At 42.7% G+C, this 17,094-nt stretch overlaps 1 protein-coding gene across 1 annotated transcript in view; it reads right to left on the bottom strand.

Moving 5' to 3' along the window:
- Positions 1 to 13,986, bottom strand: part of FAM135B (family with sequence similarity 135 member B) — a 182,265-nt gene extending 168,279 nt beyond the window's left edge. Inside the window, exon 1 of the mRNA XM_046642563.1 lies at positions 13,910 to 13,986. Coding sequence (XP_046498519.1) covers positions 13,910 to 13,986 — 77 coding nt within the window. The remainder of the gene's footprint in view (positions 1 to 13,909) is intronic.
- Positions 13,987 to 17,094: the final 3,108 nt, after the last annotated feature.

Genomic DNA, 17,094 nt, shown 5'->3' with positions numbered 1-17,094 from the left:
AATTCCTGCACACTTAGGACAGATATTTTGGATTAGCAAAGTATTCTTTCCTGCTGATCTTGAATGGGACCTTGGACTTCTTGACATTATATTCCAGGTACCCCCCATATTGGAGGAGGAAATATGCAGCCCCTCTTCCACGTTTGTCATCTGCAATCTCTCCTTATCTATTCCTTCCATTCAACTAACACTTGATGAGCAACTATGATGAGCCAGGCAGTTACAGACACCTGAGTGATACTGGTGAACAAAGCAGGCACCACTCCTTCCAGGAGCTTACAGTCCATTGGAGTATGAGAGGGAGGCAGACAATAACCAAAAACACATAAAGCAGAGCAAAGTATTAGTGTTCATGGGGCTGGGGAGAACCAGTAGGGGGACTGCAGTTTTGCAAGGGTGGTCAGGGCAGCTGTTTTAAGTTGGTTTTCCTGATAAATAGACTCTGAGTGGGAGGCGTGCATGCAGGACATTGACTGGGGAGTGATCTCAGGAACACCGCTCATGGGGGAACAAGGAATGAAGGCCTGGAGAGAGGGAGAAAATGGACTGTGATGTAATTGCAGTCATAGATTCAATTAATCCATGGGGATCCCTGAACCTGGGATGGTCCATCAGAGATGTCCCTAATCAAGGCAAGGGGACAGGCTTTTGTATCACTCATCAACCAGTCATTGAACATCAAAAGCCCCTGGGGAGAGGGCATATAATTTTGAGCAAGGTGGAGTTCTTCCACTGAGGGACAATCCCTAAGAGGGATTCAGCTGTGGGCACTCAGCAGCCTATAACAATGCACAGTGTTGGAGAGAACCTGGGCAACATTTCACAGCATCCACTACAGTAGTGGATTTTGAGCAGTGACTTGAAAGAGTTAAGGGGAGAAAATTCCAGGCAATGGGAACAGCTAAGGTAGGATCATGCCAGGCGTAATCAAGGAACTACAAAGAGACCATGGTGGCAGGAGTTGAGTGAACAAGGAGTAGAGTAAGCATCCATTGTAGGGACTTTGGTTTTATTCATAGTAAATTGGAGAGCTACTGGAGGGGTGGAACAGAGGAGCGTCACAGTCTGACTTACGCTTTAGAAAGACTATCTGGCTTCTATGTTGTGAGGGGACTAGAGATGGGCAAGAAGAGCATCAGGGAGATCAGAGAGTGGAGATTATTATACAAATCCAGTTGGGACAAGATGATGGTTCAGACCAGGGTATTAGCTATAGAGGTGAGAGATGCCATATTCTAGACATATTTTGAAGGTAGAGGCAATAGCATTTCCAGCTGCAGTGACATGAAGTGTGAGACAGAGAAGTCAAGAATTGCTGTAAGATGTTGGCCTCAACAACCAGAAGGATGGAGTTGTCATGAACTGAGATGGGGTTGTTGATGGAAGAGATTTGAGAGGGTGGGAGATCAGGTTTTTGGTTTAGATACATTGACTTTAAGATGCCTTTTAGACAGAAAAATGATAATTAGACAAATTCCTACTGGGAAGTCTGAAGTTTGGAAGAGAAAAGGAGCCGACTACATAAATTGAGAAGCCAATGGCACAGAAATGGTATTTGAACCCATGGGAGAGGGTGATCCAGGAAGTGAATGTAGATAGAGAAACATTGCCAGTTTGACTGACTAAAGACTGAGATATTGAATGGGATGCATTGTTTAAAAAGGTAGGATAACTTTGCCTTAAATATCAAGAGCTACACATAGTCTTCTATCTGCAGTTTACTCCTCGTATTCAGTAACTACAGCTCAGCTGACGGACCCTGGGCCCCTCCTGGGACCGAAATATCCATTCATCTTCTCTCCTCCCCCTCTCCCTCCCCTTTGTCTCTAAACACTTGAGTCTAAAGATTTATCTCAGCTGGGGTGCCTAGAGACAGGAAGAAATCCCATTTCGGCATCCGTGCCTATGCCTAATCCTTATTGCTCAATCTGTTTTCTCAATACTCCGCACTAGGAGAGTATTAGGAACTTTCCCAGCTATAAATAAAGCACATTGGTTCCATTTCATTACTGTTTCTTATGGTTTTATAGCTCACTATGTCATGGGAAGGGAGAAATCAGTGGTGGGATTTGAGCTTTATACAAACCACAGAAACTACTCATCAATAGGATTTGGAGTGCAATAAGAAACCTCTTTGTCATGCTGCTCGGTAAACCTCTCCTTCATCAGCACTACCCAGTTGATACAAGTAACCTCACCCAATAACTATAAAAGCAAGTATGTGAGTGCCAACTATCTTCCAGGCAGTCATTGCCTCTCTCTGCTGCAATTCATTCTCCACACTTAGCCAAATGATATTCTAGCTTAAATCTGATCATGCCCCTACTTAAAACATTCCATACTCACCCCACCTGTACCATCCCTAGAAGAGGAAGTTCATATTCCTTGGTACGCTCTACCACCTCCCCTAGGAGCTTTCTCTGTATCCCTCCCACCCCAGCAGCATCAACTCTGAGAATGCATCAAGGGGCAAATGACTATGCCCATTAGCTCTACTTTGCTGGATCGTATTTAATAGTAAAATCTAGTTTACGTGTCAGCTTTCCCTAGGATATGGTGAGATTTTCCTATGCAGGATCAGCTCACATCCATATTTGCTCACCTGGCTCTCTGCTCCTTGCTCTCACCATACAGACACACTGCTCTGAGGAAGGCTAGCCTTGACCACCTGAGGCCAAATTCAGGATGCTTTTGCATCATCATACCCTTTGCTGCCTCTGCAACACCTGACCTTAGGGATGCTCCCTCCTCAGGTAATCACGTGTCTTGGCTTCTGCGATCTCTTCTCTCTCATGATGCTCTAGCACCTCCCCAACAGCTCTAGCCCAAACACATATGTGTTTCTCTACCTTCAAATGTATTTAAATTGTGATTTCTCTCTTGGAGTCTGGCCTCACCAACAGAATAAAGAACACTTTCACAATAGTGGTTTTGGAGATAAACAGCCTTGAACTCAAACCCCAACTCTGCCACAGGATGTCTGGGTGTCCTTGGGCCTCTGTTTACCCATCTGTAAAATGAAAGTAATATCTAGCTCATAGAGCTGTCAACAGCACCAAGTGAGTTGATAGCATAAAGGTCCTGACACAGAGTCTGAGCTCACAAAGTGCCACAAGTCACTGAACAATTTCAGCCAGGCTCAATTACACCCACGAGTTGATGATTCCCTGCCAGATTCCCGCCTGTACTCTGGACTCAGATACTACATTCCCTCCAGATCTCTAGACTCATATCATCTTCTCCAGCTGCCTGGTCCTCCTCCCCCTCAGTTTTATCTATTAATTCACCCAAGGGAACAGCTGACTACCATTGCAGCCTCTCTCTCCCTCAACATTATGTAAAAACACCAATCCTTCCTATTCCGTTGCCTCAACATTTCTCAGCTATTCTGCCTCTGAGCTATCCCCACCACTTTCATTAGTTTCCCCCACCTCACTTGTCATCCTCTTTGCTTCCTAAGTGTCATTTCTACAATACACATAATCAAGTAACTCCCTTACTTAAATTCTTTCATAGCCCCCCTTTATGTATAAGGCACAGTCTCAGCTCCAGGACACAACAAATCCACCCTTCATGATCAATCTCCTTGCAACATGGCTAGTCCCATCCCTCTCACTCTATCAAAGCATCACCTTTAGCAGCACACCTGAGCACTGGGGCATTTCCCAGGAGATACCATGCTCTTTTTCTTTTCCAGGACATGTTTCATTTCCAGGAAAACAACATTTCCTTTTTACGTGTTGTTCTCAATGCCAAAGATTCCCTTTCAGCCTTTATCTGACTAGTAAACTTCTTTCCCAGGTAACCTATCCTGATACCTCCCAGGTGAGGGGAGAGCATCCTGTGGCTCCTCAGCACCTTGTCCATGCTTTGGCTGCTCCATTTCTGACATCACTTTGTTGATTTACATCCCTATCTCCCCTGGTACGTTGGGAACAACTTGAGTTCATGGCTCTGTCTTTCTCATTGTTCTGCCCAGTATTCCTAGCACAGAGCTAATAAGAGCAAGAGCTCAACGTCTCCTGAATGAGTAAATTAATGACAGTTTATGAATAAACAAGTAAAGGAACCAGACATGACCCTGGGTCTGTTTTAAAAGGGGCAATACGTATGGGAATTCCATGGAAGTAACACCACACATTCTTTCTTGAGGAGGAGAATGTTAGAGCAAGCTTTAATGGGTGATAAGAAGGGGGAACAACTGATCATCTCTGAGGATTCTATTTAGGGAAAGATCTTTTTTCAAGGAGTTGTGAATATATTCAGTTAAGAAAGTACCTCTGGGGTCTGCTAGTCATTGGCTTGGAGGATTCAATTCCCATTTCGTCACCCTCTCGTTATTCAAAGAAGAGATCCAGGCAGGTGCCAGAGAGTCAAGAACAAGTGTCTGAGGATGATTTCCCCCTGGAAGTAGTGCTCTGTAGTTTCGTTGTTTGCAGAAGTATGTAGTGTTTAAGGAGGAAGGGAAAAAAGAAACACAACACCTGAACACCCTTGTCTGGCCCAAGAGGAAACAAAGCATGCCTGGTGGGGTAGAGAGAGAATATCTGGAAACTGGAGTCCAGGCATCCCCCAAAGAACCCCGCCATCTGGCCACATGAAGAATGTCCGATTTGAGCCAGACATTGAACCCACGTTAGCCTCTGCTTCCTCTATGATTTAGGAATAATACTATGTTCCTTGTAGAATTGCGTGATGACATGAGATTATTGTAAATACAGAATTTAAAAATTTTCTTCTCCAAGGAAATTCTGGTTGTGTCTAGTGGGTTGAGACCTAGAATTTAGAGACGGTTTCATTAAATGGAACGAAAGAGATTTTTTTCAAAGAAAGCATGGAATTTCACCAATTTGAGAAACACAAAGCATGCTGGTGAAAGCAAAAATCTGCCTACTTCTAGGAAGAACAGCAGAGGGCCAGCCTTTCAGTGGTGTCTTCCCTTTTCCCAAAAGTTCCTAAACAATAACTTCAGCTCCCTGAATGTCAATTCCTGGGGATCTGTGGAGTCATGGAGACTAAGCATCAGCCAGATGAGAGATTTTCAGGTTTTTGCTGTTCACAAAAGCTGCTCTTACTCGAAAGGTGGAGATCTAATGACTGACGCCATGAAGTTGCTTACTCAGTGAGGGGCTTAGGAGGAAGTGGAGCAGAGAAGATTTGGGAATAAGTGAGGACTGTTCAGCTGAAGATCATTTCCTCCCTCCACTTGTCGGATGATAAAAGTGCTTGGGCACACAGAGTATTCATCTTCATCAACATTACCAGGGACTGAGAAGCAAGACAAGCAGCAAAATTCATTCATTTTCAGGGTATATTGTTTATATTACCAAGAGTGAAGCACTTCTCAATCAAGAAAAAAATTCCATGATGACGTCTAAATAATGAAATGCATTCTAGTATTAAAAATTAAAACAATTAAAATGTCAAAAAAATTGAACACTGGTTAAATAAATTATGATAGAATCCTAGGATGGAATTCTTTGCAGCTGTTAAACATGTTGTAAGGGAACTAACAGGATTATGGAAAATGTTCCCAACACGGAAAGGGGGGAAAAAAAGAAAACAAATTAGTATATTACATTTTTGTAAAGTAAAACAGATTCACATGTAAAATAGTGTCTATCTACTGAAAAAAGTAAGACAGAGAGAGTTCTGATTATAAAATTAATACGTGTATTGCATAAAATAAGGAAAAGTGTAAAAATGAAACTGTCACCATAATTCTTTCACTAGGCAAAAACTATTTTATGTTTGTGTGCAATTAAAAGTTTAAAATCAGTACATTTGATAAAATAAGTTTAAAATTACTTTTGAGCAATAATTAACAACTGATGGAAACAAAACAAGAGCACTGAAAGATGTCATTCTCTTACACCTTCCACTCTGACCCAAAATCCATTCAAAGAAACTTCTGGAAAAGAAGCATCCTGTGGTTTAGTACACCTCTGTTGACTGTATGTCACTATTGTCCTTAAAGCTATTATTTCTTTAGAAATGTATTGTATATTTGAAAGTTGCTAAGAAAGTAGATCTTAAATGGTCTCACCACACACACACACACACACACACACACACACACAGTATGGTGATTATTTGAGGTGATGGATGTGTTAATTAACCTTATTGTAACCCCTTCTCAATATATACGTACATCGAATCACCATGTTGTTGTACACCTTAAACTTACACAATGTTATATGTCAATCATATCTCAATAAAACTGGCAAAAAAAGTGTGTCATTTTCACTTTGTAAACCAAAATACCAGGTAAAGAACAGAAAGCAGGATTTCTCCCACTGAGGCCAATAGGAATCATGGGGTCCATTGATGGCATGAAGACTCCTTCCTGGGGCATTAGTAGCAGTAACCGTAAAGCACCTGCTTAAAATGTAGGAAGTCACACCCAGTTCAGAGCCCAACCGGATCAGTGGTCTGTTCCATCCCAGGCTCTAACCGGCTGAGGATGCTTGGTTCAGAGTTTCAGTTATAATCAATGAGATAGACAGGCTATAGTGAGCTTGGGCCATCTTGGCATTGCAGGGCCTGGACTTCTATTTAACTAGGTACTTTCAAATATTACCTTACTTATGTCTATTAAAGATCCTGCGAAACAAGTGAAGAAACTGAGATCCCAGAAGGTTAGTAACTTACCCATGGGCACCCCGCTAATGACAGAGGAAATGGAATTAGAACCAAGATCTACGCTTCTTAGATGGTAGATCTGCGTCCATGCTTCTCTCACACCGCCACCTTCAGGACCATATGCCCTTTCACTCTCCTGAGAGGCCTGAGCAAGAACCACCTTACAGCACAAAACCAGAAAGGACACATTACCCAGTGTCATTCTGCCCTGCCTTTGATTCCACCAGGTGGTCACTGGGCCCTGTGGGTGGTTCTGAGCTCACCAGAGGCATTTTAATCTCTGCAGGGCAACACTTGGCCCCCTGGAAACTGCTTTTTCTTTATAGACCTGCCGAGCATGTCCTCAGCCAGGGATTAAGAGGATAAAAGGCTGAAAGCAGCAGGCTTATGAAGTCACAGACTCAAGGGTAAAAGAAGGAAAAATGGGACAAGGCAATTGTTAACAGGAATGTGGATTTACTAGAAAAATAATCCAGAATGCCCACCTACATAAGCACATGGGTAACGGATGTCTGTCACTCTGGACAGGAATAATTATAACAATGCCATTTTATGGAGAAGGGGAGATCAGATTTTTATTAAAAAAATATTATGGAAATTTAGAGAAAAAAGGACTCACAAATCACTGAGCCTATCTCCTCTTCTTATGCTAGGTGGGCTCCTTGACTGCAAGTGACAAAAATCCCAAATCACACTGATTTAAACAAATAAAAGGAATGTGTTGATTTTCACAAGTGGGAAGTCCTGGGACTCAAATGGTGCGTTCGATCCATGGCTCCCGTGGTGTGCAAACGGTTCCCACTGACCACTCATCAGGGCGCACACTTTGCCTTCACAAATGCAGTCCCTTCAAAGCCCTGATGATGCTCACCTGGTAAATTCACCTCCACCTTGACCCCCAGCTCCACTGTGGTCTATCCTGTGCCCCGCAAAACTGAATTCAACGGAGCTCTCAACTGTCTTTCACTCCTACTCCCTCTCAAAAGTGTGGTGGTGAATGAAAAGGATCTCACCATATTTTAATAAGAGAAGTGAAAAAAACGATTGTTTCTGACAGAACCAGACAAATCAATTAATTGATCTCTGGCAAGCAAAGATAATTGTATTTCTGAGTCTATTAAAGCACATCAGGGCTGGTTAGCTAATTTCACGGGGAGCTCGCTGTCGCTGGGCATCAGGAGGTGATGGGGAACGTCAGGGCACAAACACAAGATGGCATTTTCTTTCAGGAATCATTTGACTTACGACTCAACCATTTCACTCTGATTAGAGAAAAGGCAGGTGAGTTTGTTCAAAGGGCATTTCAATCCTAACATTTCTATGGGCATTCGAACTTTTACATCAGATCTCATAATACTGATCGCAGGTCCTTTTTGTGCAAATATTCTGAGGGCAGGACAGAATTCATCCATGAAAGCATCTAAAACCTCTGGGCAGAGAATATTCTAAGTGATATTATCGGCAAGGGGTGGAGGAAAGACAGGAGATGAATCTAAACATCAAACAATGAAAAACTTCACTCAGAAAGAAAATCAGCTTGATTCAGAGCCTTGTCTGAATTAAGATTTAAAATGAAGTTTGAATTCATTTTCAAGGACAAATGTTAGCTCCCTTTCAGCTAACAATATTAGAATTGAAGGCTCATACTCTCCTAAATAGGTGTAAATGAGTTATTAATATATTGATGACATACAAATATCCACATAGTGAGTTTTATAATTAGTTGTTCACTCAAGTATTTCCTTATGAGAAAATTATTGTAAATGAAATAAAATCTTCCCTTCTGCTTCCTGACTCCCAGAACCCATGCTGGAATGCTAACGCAGAATCTCTGTAAGTTCTTGAGCAGAAGGCATAAGCAAAGGGAGTTAAGATCCAGTCTGCTATCACGGAAGAGGAGATGTCACAATCCTATTATGAAAGAAGAGATCTGGGTTGTTCACATCTCCACAGTCACAGTCTAATAAAAGATCGGCTGGGATAGATTCTATAATCCCCTTATCTCTACCCACGCCCCCATTCTTTTGTGTGTATGTGTGTGAGGAAGATTGGCCCTGAGCTAAAATCTGTTGCCAATCTTCCTCTTTTTGCTTGAGGAAGACTGTTGCTGAACTAACATCTGTGTCAACCTTCCTCTATTTTATGTGGGATGCCACCACTATGTGGCTTGACAAGGGGCGCTAGGACGGCACCCGGGATCCAAACCTGCAAACTCCAGGCTGCCAAAGTGGAGCACGGAAACTTAAACGTTACGTCACCCGGCTGGCCTATGCCCCCATTCTTATTCTTCACTTCACTTTGGTCTTTCGGGCTCTGCTCCTGACACCACTGAGCCATTCCATTCCTGTCTTTCCAGGTCTTCTGCACAACTGACTTCTACCCATCTTTCAAGTGACAGCTCTGTTCTTATCTCCTCCCAGGACACCTTCTCTGACTCTGCCCACAAATTGGCTCCCTACTCTTGTTTTGCTTCACAGTACCCCAAACCTGTCTTTGTTATACAATGTATTGCACATCATGGTCATTTTCTATGTGTGTGTCTGCCTCCCTCACCAGCTGGTGAACACCTTGAGGGCAGAGTCTCTATCTTTCATCTTCCCGCTTATAGAGCCTAAGGCAATAACAACACCTGCTTACTAGTGTTTATAGTCATGAATGTGTGAGTGGTGACAGAATAAAACACAAGATACGCTTCAGGAATTGGGAAAAGAGGGATTTATAGGTAAGTATCAATATACAGAAATGGTTTGGAGAGGAGGTTACACATGAGCTGGAACTTGCATAGAGGAGAATTTTCAGGCAGATATTAAGAGGAGGAGGGTCAAGAACGGTCAGACCACAGATAATAAGATGAAAGAAGTTTGAGGTCGAACCATTCAGGCTTGGATCACAAGGCTGAGGAGAGAGAGCAGAAGGAAGCTGGAGGATTTTTAAACAGAGAAGTCCTTTTGGGTAACAGAGCCATGAGTACTGTTAAGGACAGACTGGAGACAAGAATTTACTAGTAGTACTGACAATTCAGATAGCATCTACTAGATACCAGGTGCCATACTAGCTGCTCTACATGAATTAATTAAAGTCATCAATGCTATAACCCTTCAGATTACTCCATGAGATAGACTTTGTCATCATTTCACGGGTGATAAAACAATGGCTCAGAGTGTTTTAAAGGGACACTCCCACATTAGAAGTGGCAGAGCCTGGCTTCAAATTCAAGTCTGACCCCCAGGCCAGGCTCCCCAGTGCTCCCTGCCCCTGCCTTGTTGTCAGGGTGAGTCGCTGCTGAGCAAGGGTTGGGGGCGGGGACACACGACAATAACGACACACATACCGGACAATTCATGATGCTTGTTGACTGATTTGAAGAGATGATTTTCCTTTGAGAATTCACCTCAGTCAATATAGACTTTGGACAAATGCAAGCTGACGTTTTACTTAAAGCAAATATCATGAAAAGGCAGAAAGCACTCTGGGACTAGAACAACCATCCACAAAATAAATGTGGTAGAAGCAAGTAACTCCCTAATCAAGGCAACTTCTCATGTACTATCTTGAGTTCTGTATCCATGTGGTTCCAATACAGCATCTTAGCTCACAACAAATCACAAGGAGGCGTATCCTTCTTTTGCAACCCCCCAACTCTAATTTCTACCATTCCAAGGACCCTGTGGAGCACATATTTAACCACACATCCTCACACCCCAAAATGGGCCAGCTTCTCCAAATCCTACCTTCCTTTACCATCATAGGAAATCATCCAGTCTTTCATTCAGGCTCCACCTTGCCCACTAGGCTCAGATTTCAGCCATCACCTCCCCAGGGAGTGCTTGCTGGGTAAAGTAATTACATTTCATTATAAGCATGGCTCCTGTGGGATTCAGAGTGAAAAAATCCCCTTGAGCATCAGGGATCAGGCCTATCAGAAACTACCCTGGCATATGCAGAATCCTGGCTGGCATTGTGCCCAGCCTGTCCACAGCTCTCGCAAGCAGGATACAGGGGGCTGGGGACTATTACCTTCAAGATCTTATTGCTGATGGGACCATAGAGATCCTCGAACTGACTCCATCCCCTGAGAGGTCTGACTGCCTTCATCCAAACAATGCCCTAGGCTGTTCACACAGGCAGCTACAATGAAGCCCACCCTCAAGCAGATTAATCACAAGATTATGCTCTCATCCATGTCAAAGTATGTGCCTAAACACACACTTCTTGACACCATGAAATGTTAGCATTAAGAGCTAGAAGGAAGCTGCGAGATTCCTCTTAGTTCTGCTGGACCCGTGGTCTCCAACAGTCAATAATTTCCATACCTTCCAGTAAAAACATTTTTGAGCATGCCACCCAGATATATGCATATTTATTTATAAATCATGTGCATGTAGAATTCTATTCATACAAAATATGCATTATAAATATAAAAAGAGGTCTTTTCAAAGATGAAGCAAGGAATATAACAATCTCCTTTTTAAAAATAATTATTTTTGTGTATTAATAGAACACTTAACCTTTCTGTTCTTACTAAAAATATATACATTACAGTGAGTCAATGTTCTGGTTTTAATTTAGCCTAATTCAATATTAGACTTCAGTGGGCCATGTGACTGACAAAATGCCTCCCCCAAACCATACGGATCTAGCGAGAAGATAAGAGTGTCAAAGCCTTGAGGAATAAGCCATGATTTCCACACTCATCCTTCAGCCTCCTTCACCCAGGGCACAGGGGTCTCTTCGAATTTTGGGTGCGTCATTTAAAATGCCTTGCTAATTATGATAATTTCATGCAAGCATCAGTCAATATCTGGAGCCCAAAACACAGTAAGGAGGAGGTATATTATGAATAATTGTGGTTACAAATCCATCTATCAAATAGTTTTAAAATAAATTCCCATTTCTCAGTCCACCGATTGTTGGATCTGATGACCTTGTCACTCCATCTCAGCGTGAGTATCAACAGGCCTGAGAAGGAGAGTGTATGTCTGGTTCTGTCATTTCCTGGTGCTTGCTATACCTTCATTATTAATATCATTTTTAGTTCATGATTTCCTTACGATGTTTATTTTTAAGCCACTTGCTGTTTTATGAGGGCTACTCTAGTTAAAACTAGAAAATAATTTATAGATGTATATAACCAGGCAGTCACAAACTACGATATTTTGCAATGCGAGGGTGATGTCGTCCATTTATTCGCGCTGTGGGACACCCTCTTTTCTTTTGACACCTGAGTTGCTAAAGGGAACTCATGACTGTACCATATGGATACAGCAAGGTTTACAGGGTCAGTCTGGATTCTAATTATTCATGAAGCTTGATTTCTTTCTTATTTTTGGTTAAAACAAATATAAACAGAAGTTCTGATATTTTCTTCCCACATCCTGATAGATATTTTGTGCACTCCTGGGGAGAATGCAGCACACTTCAGAGACCAGCCTAACATAACAGAAAACAATGCAAGATTTTGAGCAAGAAAGCCTTAGCCCCAGGTCCCCACTCCGTCACGTTAAAGCTGTGTACTGCTTTACCACGCTGATCCCAAGCTACCTGCCTGGCAAAATAAAGATAACACCGCTTACCTCTATAGTGGGTGACAAGGATCCAGAGATAATAAATAAACTATGACACACACATGAAACTATCAAAAATGCTTCCTTCTCTCGTAAATGTGGAACCTGCAAAGCAGAGTGGAGTAACATGCCAAAGAAACTCCAAGAAGCAGTAGCCACGCCAGGTCTCAGAAGGCCTGACCCCAAGCCCAAGATGTTTCTCACTATAGCACACAACTTCTGGTCAAGTGAGGTGGGGTGGACCAAGAGAGAGGAAGCTTCCAAAGGATGCACAGAGCTGTACTTCATCAAAATCCAGCTCCAGAACCCCTACTGTGCCCTTTCCCAGAAACACAGAGCTGGTCCCAGAATCATTTCCCATTTCCCTCACTACCTAATTCGGGTCACCTAACAAATGACTCAGCCCCACTGAACTTCACCTTACCTGAGAAGGGGCCACAAATACATTTGAAGCATTAATTCCAGAACAATCTTTGTGAAATTAGAGACTAACCTTGAGTGACAGATTGCAAATATGTGCACAGATTATTCCTCTTCCATCAAGAGATGGTATCAATTTCTCCACCCTGATTCTAGACTATCTTTGCAACTTGCTTTGGCCAGTAAAAGGTGGTGAAAACAACTTTATGCAAATTCTGAGGCTTGGCAACAAGAAGTTTTGTGTGTTTCCACTCTCGCTCTTGGGGCCTAGCGACCATGTAAACAAGCCCAGGCGAGCCCACTGGAGGATGAGAGGCCGCGGAGAAGAGAATCACAGCCTCCCCGCCCAGGGCTCCAGACCTCCAGCAAGCCCGGGTGAGCTCAGCCAAGCGTGGTCCAGTTCAGTAGACCTGCCCGCTGAGCCCAGCTCAAATTGCCTACCCTCAGAATCACAAGCTAAATTGATAGTTGTTGTTTTAGGCCACTAAGTTTTAGGATAGTTTGTTGTGCAATCAGTGAAGGCAAACTAATGGATAACCATTGCTTTGCACACTCATTCATTAACTCGGGCAATATCAGAAATGCAATTTCTATGAACTTCAGTTTCCTCATCTATAATATGGAGAAAGTAGTAGCAGCCATTCTGAGTAATTCTATTCTGTGGTTAGAATACGTTATATAACTATTTCATATCTTTATTATTTACAGTGACCCTGAGAGGTAAGTCTGTCATGAGAACTTATTGAGACCATGCACGTAAAACGCCAAATTCAGAGACATCCTTAAAAACTGGAAGTAAATATACTTTAATTACATATTTAAAGAAGACAATGTAATTCTCAGGTTTTGAGAGATCTGGGCACAGGTTTTACAATATGTGTTTGGGGAAATGGCCCCTACAGATATCGGTCATACAGACACCTTTTTATCAGAGTTATCCAGACAACTTTTACTTCCACTAAATTCACTTTCCTTTAAAACTGACTGATAGATTTAATGGAAAGAGCAACTAAGAAGAGAGATGGTAGAAAAAATACAGGAGGAGGAGAGAAATGAGCATTTTCTAGTTTTTGTTAATATTTGGTTTATTTTCAAATGCACTAAAGGTTTGGATTTTCCACTTGGCAGGGAAAGTAACGACAATCCTTTCATCATTAATCCAAAATTTCCTATAACCTGTCCTCACCACCTTCACTCCTTGCCAAGGAAAAAACAAAACAAAACAAAACAAACAAACATATATAGATATATAAAAAGAAATACAAATCGCGAAGCATACTCACCCTCTCTGAAAGAGATCCACATTATAAAATTTATGTAGCTCTACAGAAAACTCAACAGTTCCTTGTACTTCAGACATGATCTTTTTGGTTCATTACCTGAAAAACAAGAGAGAAATGAACAGCTTGAAATCACATCAGCCAGACACAGAGAGCCTGGTTTTCTACAACAGGAAGCCAAACAGTGCTAACTTAGAGGGACAAGGGTATCTGAGCAAAAGGACGATGACGTGTCCACCGATATCCCTCAGGGGCTCCTTTTATAGGAAAAGACACAGAGAGGTGAAGTGACTTGCTTAATGTCACACAGCTCATACTGAAAAGACTGGGACTTGGACCCAGATATCCTAAATCTAAAGCTCGGTTCGTCTACTGCTCCTCCTAACCTGCCAGTACCATGGAGGCCATAGCATCCCAGCTGTGAGCACACACTTCACAGCCAAGGGAGCAAGAATCCCTGCTCTTCCACTTTTGCCTGTGGACCTTGAGCAGGTCCCTTAACTTCTCCCATCCTCAGTTTCCTCATCTGTAACATGAGGACTGATAATAGCATATAACTCTGATAGATGATGGGAAGATTAACTACATCTGCCACATAGAGCACTTTGCACAGTTCCTCATGTGTAGTGAATACTCAATAAGTAGTAGATTCTATTAATAATAATAAGTGAAAATGGTTCTATCATTTTTCAGTATAAACACAGTCTCTAAAGAGCTAAGGTGCCTGGACTGGCAAGGACAAGTGTGTTTTCTATTGAGCATGGGAAGCAGAGGGAGTGGGTGCTGTTGCCAAGCAGACGCTGAACCCAAATTGATAGGTTGCTAATTCTCCAACCCAGGAGCACCTAGGGCCAATAATAAGAGGGCCGGGTGGGAAAGATGGGAGGGAACAAAACTAAAATCGTCCAAACAGGGTGAGAAACAAACCAAGAGAGACACTCAAGACAGGCTGGATCTTCCAAGGATATAGAATCATCTAGATACCAGGAATTTGGAGGAAGGGAAAGAAACTGACTTTTATTGAGCACCTACTGAATTGTAGGTGCTGCATAATGTATTTTATGTAAGTTGTTTGATTTTGTCCAAGAAGAATTTTGAGATAAAAGTTTTTGCCCCAAATTGCAGATTAGGAAAAGAATCAGAAAGGCTCTAACCTGGAGCCACTTTCTGACTCTAGAACATTCTAGTGGTGTGGACGTTGGTAACTCTCCTCACTTTTTCCAAGCTTCAGTTTACCGCCATGTGTAATGGGGATGAGACAAGCTACCTAGGGGGATTCTCGACAAGATAGAAGCTAATTACTTGCAATTGAGTGATTCTGGGGGAACTGGAAGGTTCTCAATAGGTGGTAGCTGGCATAATCTTGGGGTGGGAGGGAGAATGAGAGAGAAGGAAGAGGGAAAATAAGAGGAGATTCAGTGTCTCCTAGCTAACAAGTGGTGATTGGCACTTAGGGCTCCTTTCAAAACCCCTCTTGTTTCTGCCCCTATGACGCCTTGGGGACCAGACCACCATCTCTGTGGTTCAGAGCCCAACCTCATTGCAGCTGATGGGGTCATGCTGGGCCAGCTCCCACGAATAAGAGCACAAAGGATTAACTGTGTCTCAGCTCATGGCAAGGCTGCCATCCAGGAAAACCTTTCTGAAAATCCAGACTTCTGCATAGCAAATTAAAATGCAGCAGATCCTAAGACCCAACCTCTATACATTCTGCAAGACAGAACTTCAAGCTGAGAAGCCTGGGAAGTCCTGACTCACAAAATGTGCTGAAAACCCATTTCCCTAATGGGAAAGCCATTGAGGCGTGCCCTGGCCCTGCCCAACACATCGGAGCCAGTCAAGGTTGGAACATGCCACTGGATTTCAATTTCAAGGCATTTCCTATAAAAATCAGACAGAGGGACCAGCAAATAAAGTTACTCTGTGCTTCATTTCGATATCGCATTAAACAGAACAGCTGCATCTTCCCCACTTTCTCATCGCCCCACTCAGTCTCAATCCTCAAAACACTGCAGAGCTGGCAAAGCCATCTGACTCCTTTCTTCTGGTTATCAGTTTCAGTAATCCCTGGATCCTCTCCAATCTCTAATCCCGGGTGGAGTTGATAGAAAGAGGGACCAAGGGAGACCAAGAACACCACATATTAACATTTGAGTGCACTACATGCCAAACACTGCTAGGGGGTTTCCACGCATCATATCATGCACTCCTCAAAATCTCTCTTAGGTGGGTAGTATTGACCTCGATTCACACAGAGGTCCATGGATGCCATACAGAGTAAGAACACTGACCCAGGAGGCCAAACACTGGTTTTCCAGCTTCGGCCATTACTGGAAGAATGCTGGAAGAATGTTTTTCTGAAGAATTAATATTTAGAATATTTAGAAGAAAAAATATTTAAGGTATGGAGAATACCATGCAGAATACTGTTTCCTCCTGGGAAGATGCACCCTGCTATCCTATTGTTTAGGACTCATAGGATAGAGTCCTGGAACTTGTTGATGCAAACACAGCTTCTTTACCTTTTTATCATGTGATTCATTATAACCAGACACCCAGTTATTCAATGAGGGAGAAGAGCTCACATTTAAAATATCAGTCTTAAAACTCCTTATTGATTTTGCTGGTAAATGTACTTGGTCCAATTTGTAGGAATTGCAGGAATTTGCAGAAATCCAAAACCATTCGCTTTGACCCCAGCCCTCTCCCTGGCTCCTTCTGTCTGATGATTAGAAAGAGTATATTTAGAGTGGTGGTTTACAAGTGTGGCTCCCAGGCCAGCAGCACCAGCACCACTTTGTTATGAAAGCAAACTCTTGGGTCCTACTCCAGACCGACTCCGTCAGAAACTGCAGGGGTGAGGCTCAGTGATCCGTGTTTTCACAAGTCCTCCAGGGAATTTGACGCACACACTCCTTTGAGAACCACTAGTGTGGAGACTAGAATTTTGGACTTAACCAGGCCTGAGCTTACTCAGTTCGCTGTGAGCTGCATGACCTTGGGCCCACAGCTTTGCTTGATCTCTCTGTTCCTCACTGTCCTTGTCATTCAGTTGGGAACAATAAAAGTACCTTCCCCATAAGATTGTTGCAGCATCAATAGAGGTAAAGTATATGAAGTGCTGCATATGATGTTAGAGCACACACACAATACACACGTTACACACACTTAACACATACATGTCACAC

This window comes from Equus quagga, chromosome 16 (genome assembly GCF_021613505.1).
Source record: "Equus quagga isolate Etosha38 chromosome 16, UCLA_HA_Equagga_1.0, whole genome shotgun sequence".
Lineage (NCBI taxonomy): Eukaryota > Metazoa > Chordata > Mammalia > Perissodactyla > Equidae > Equus > Equus quagga.
This window is presented reverse-complemented; position numbering and strand designations above follow the sequence as displayed.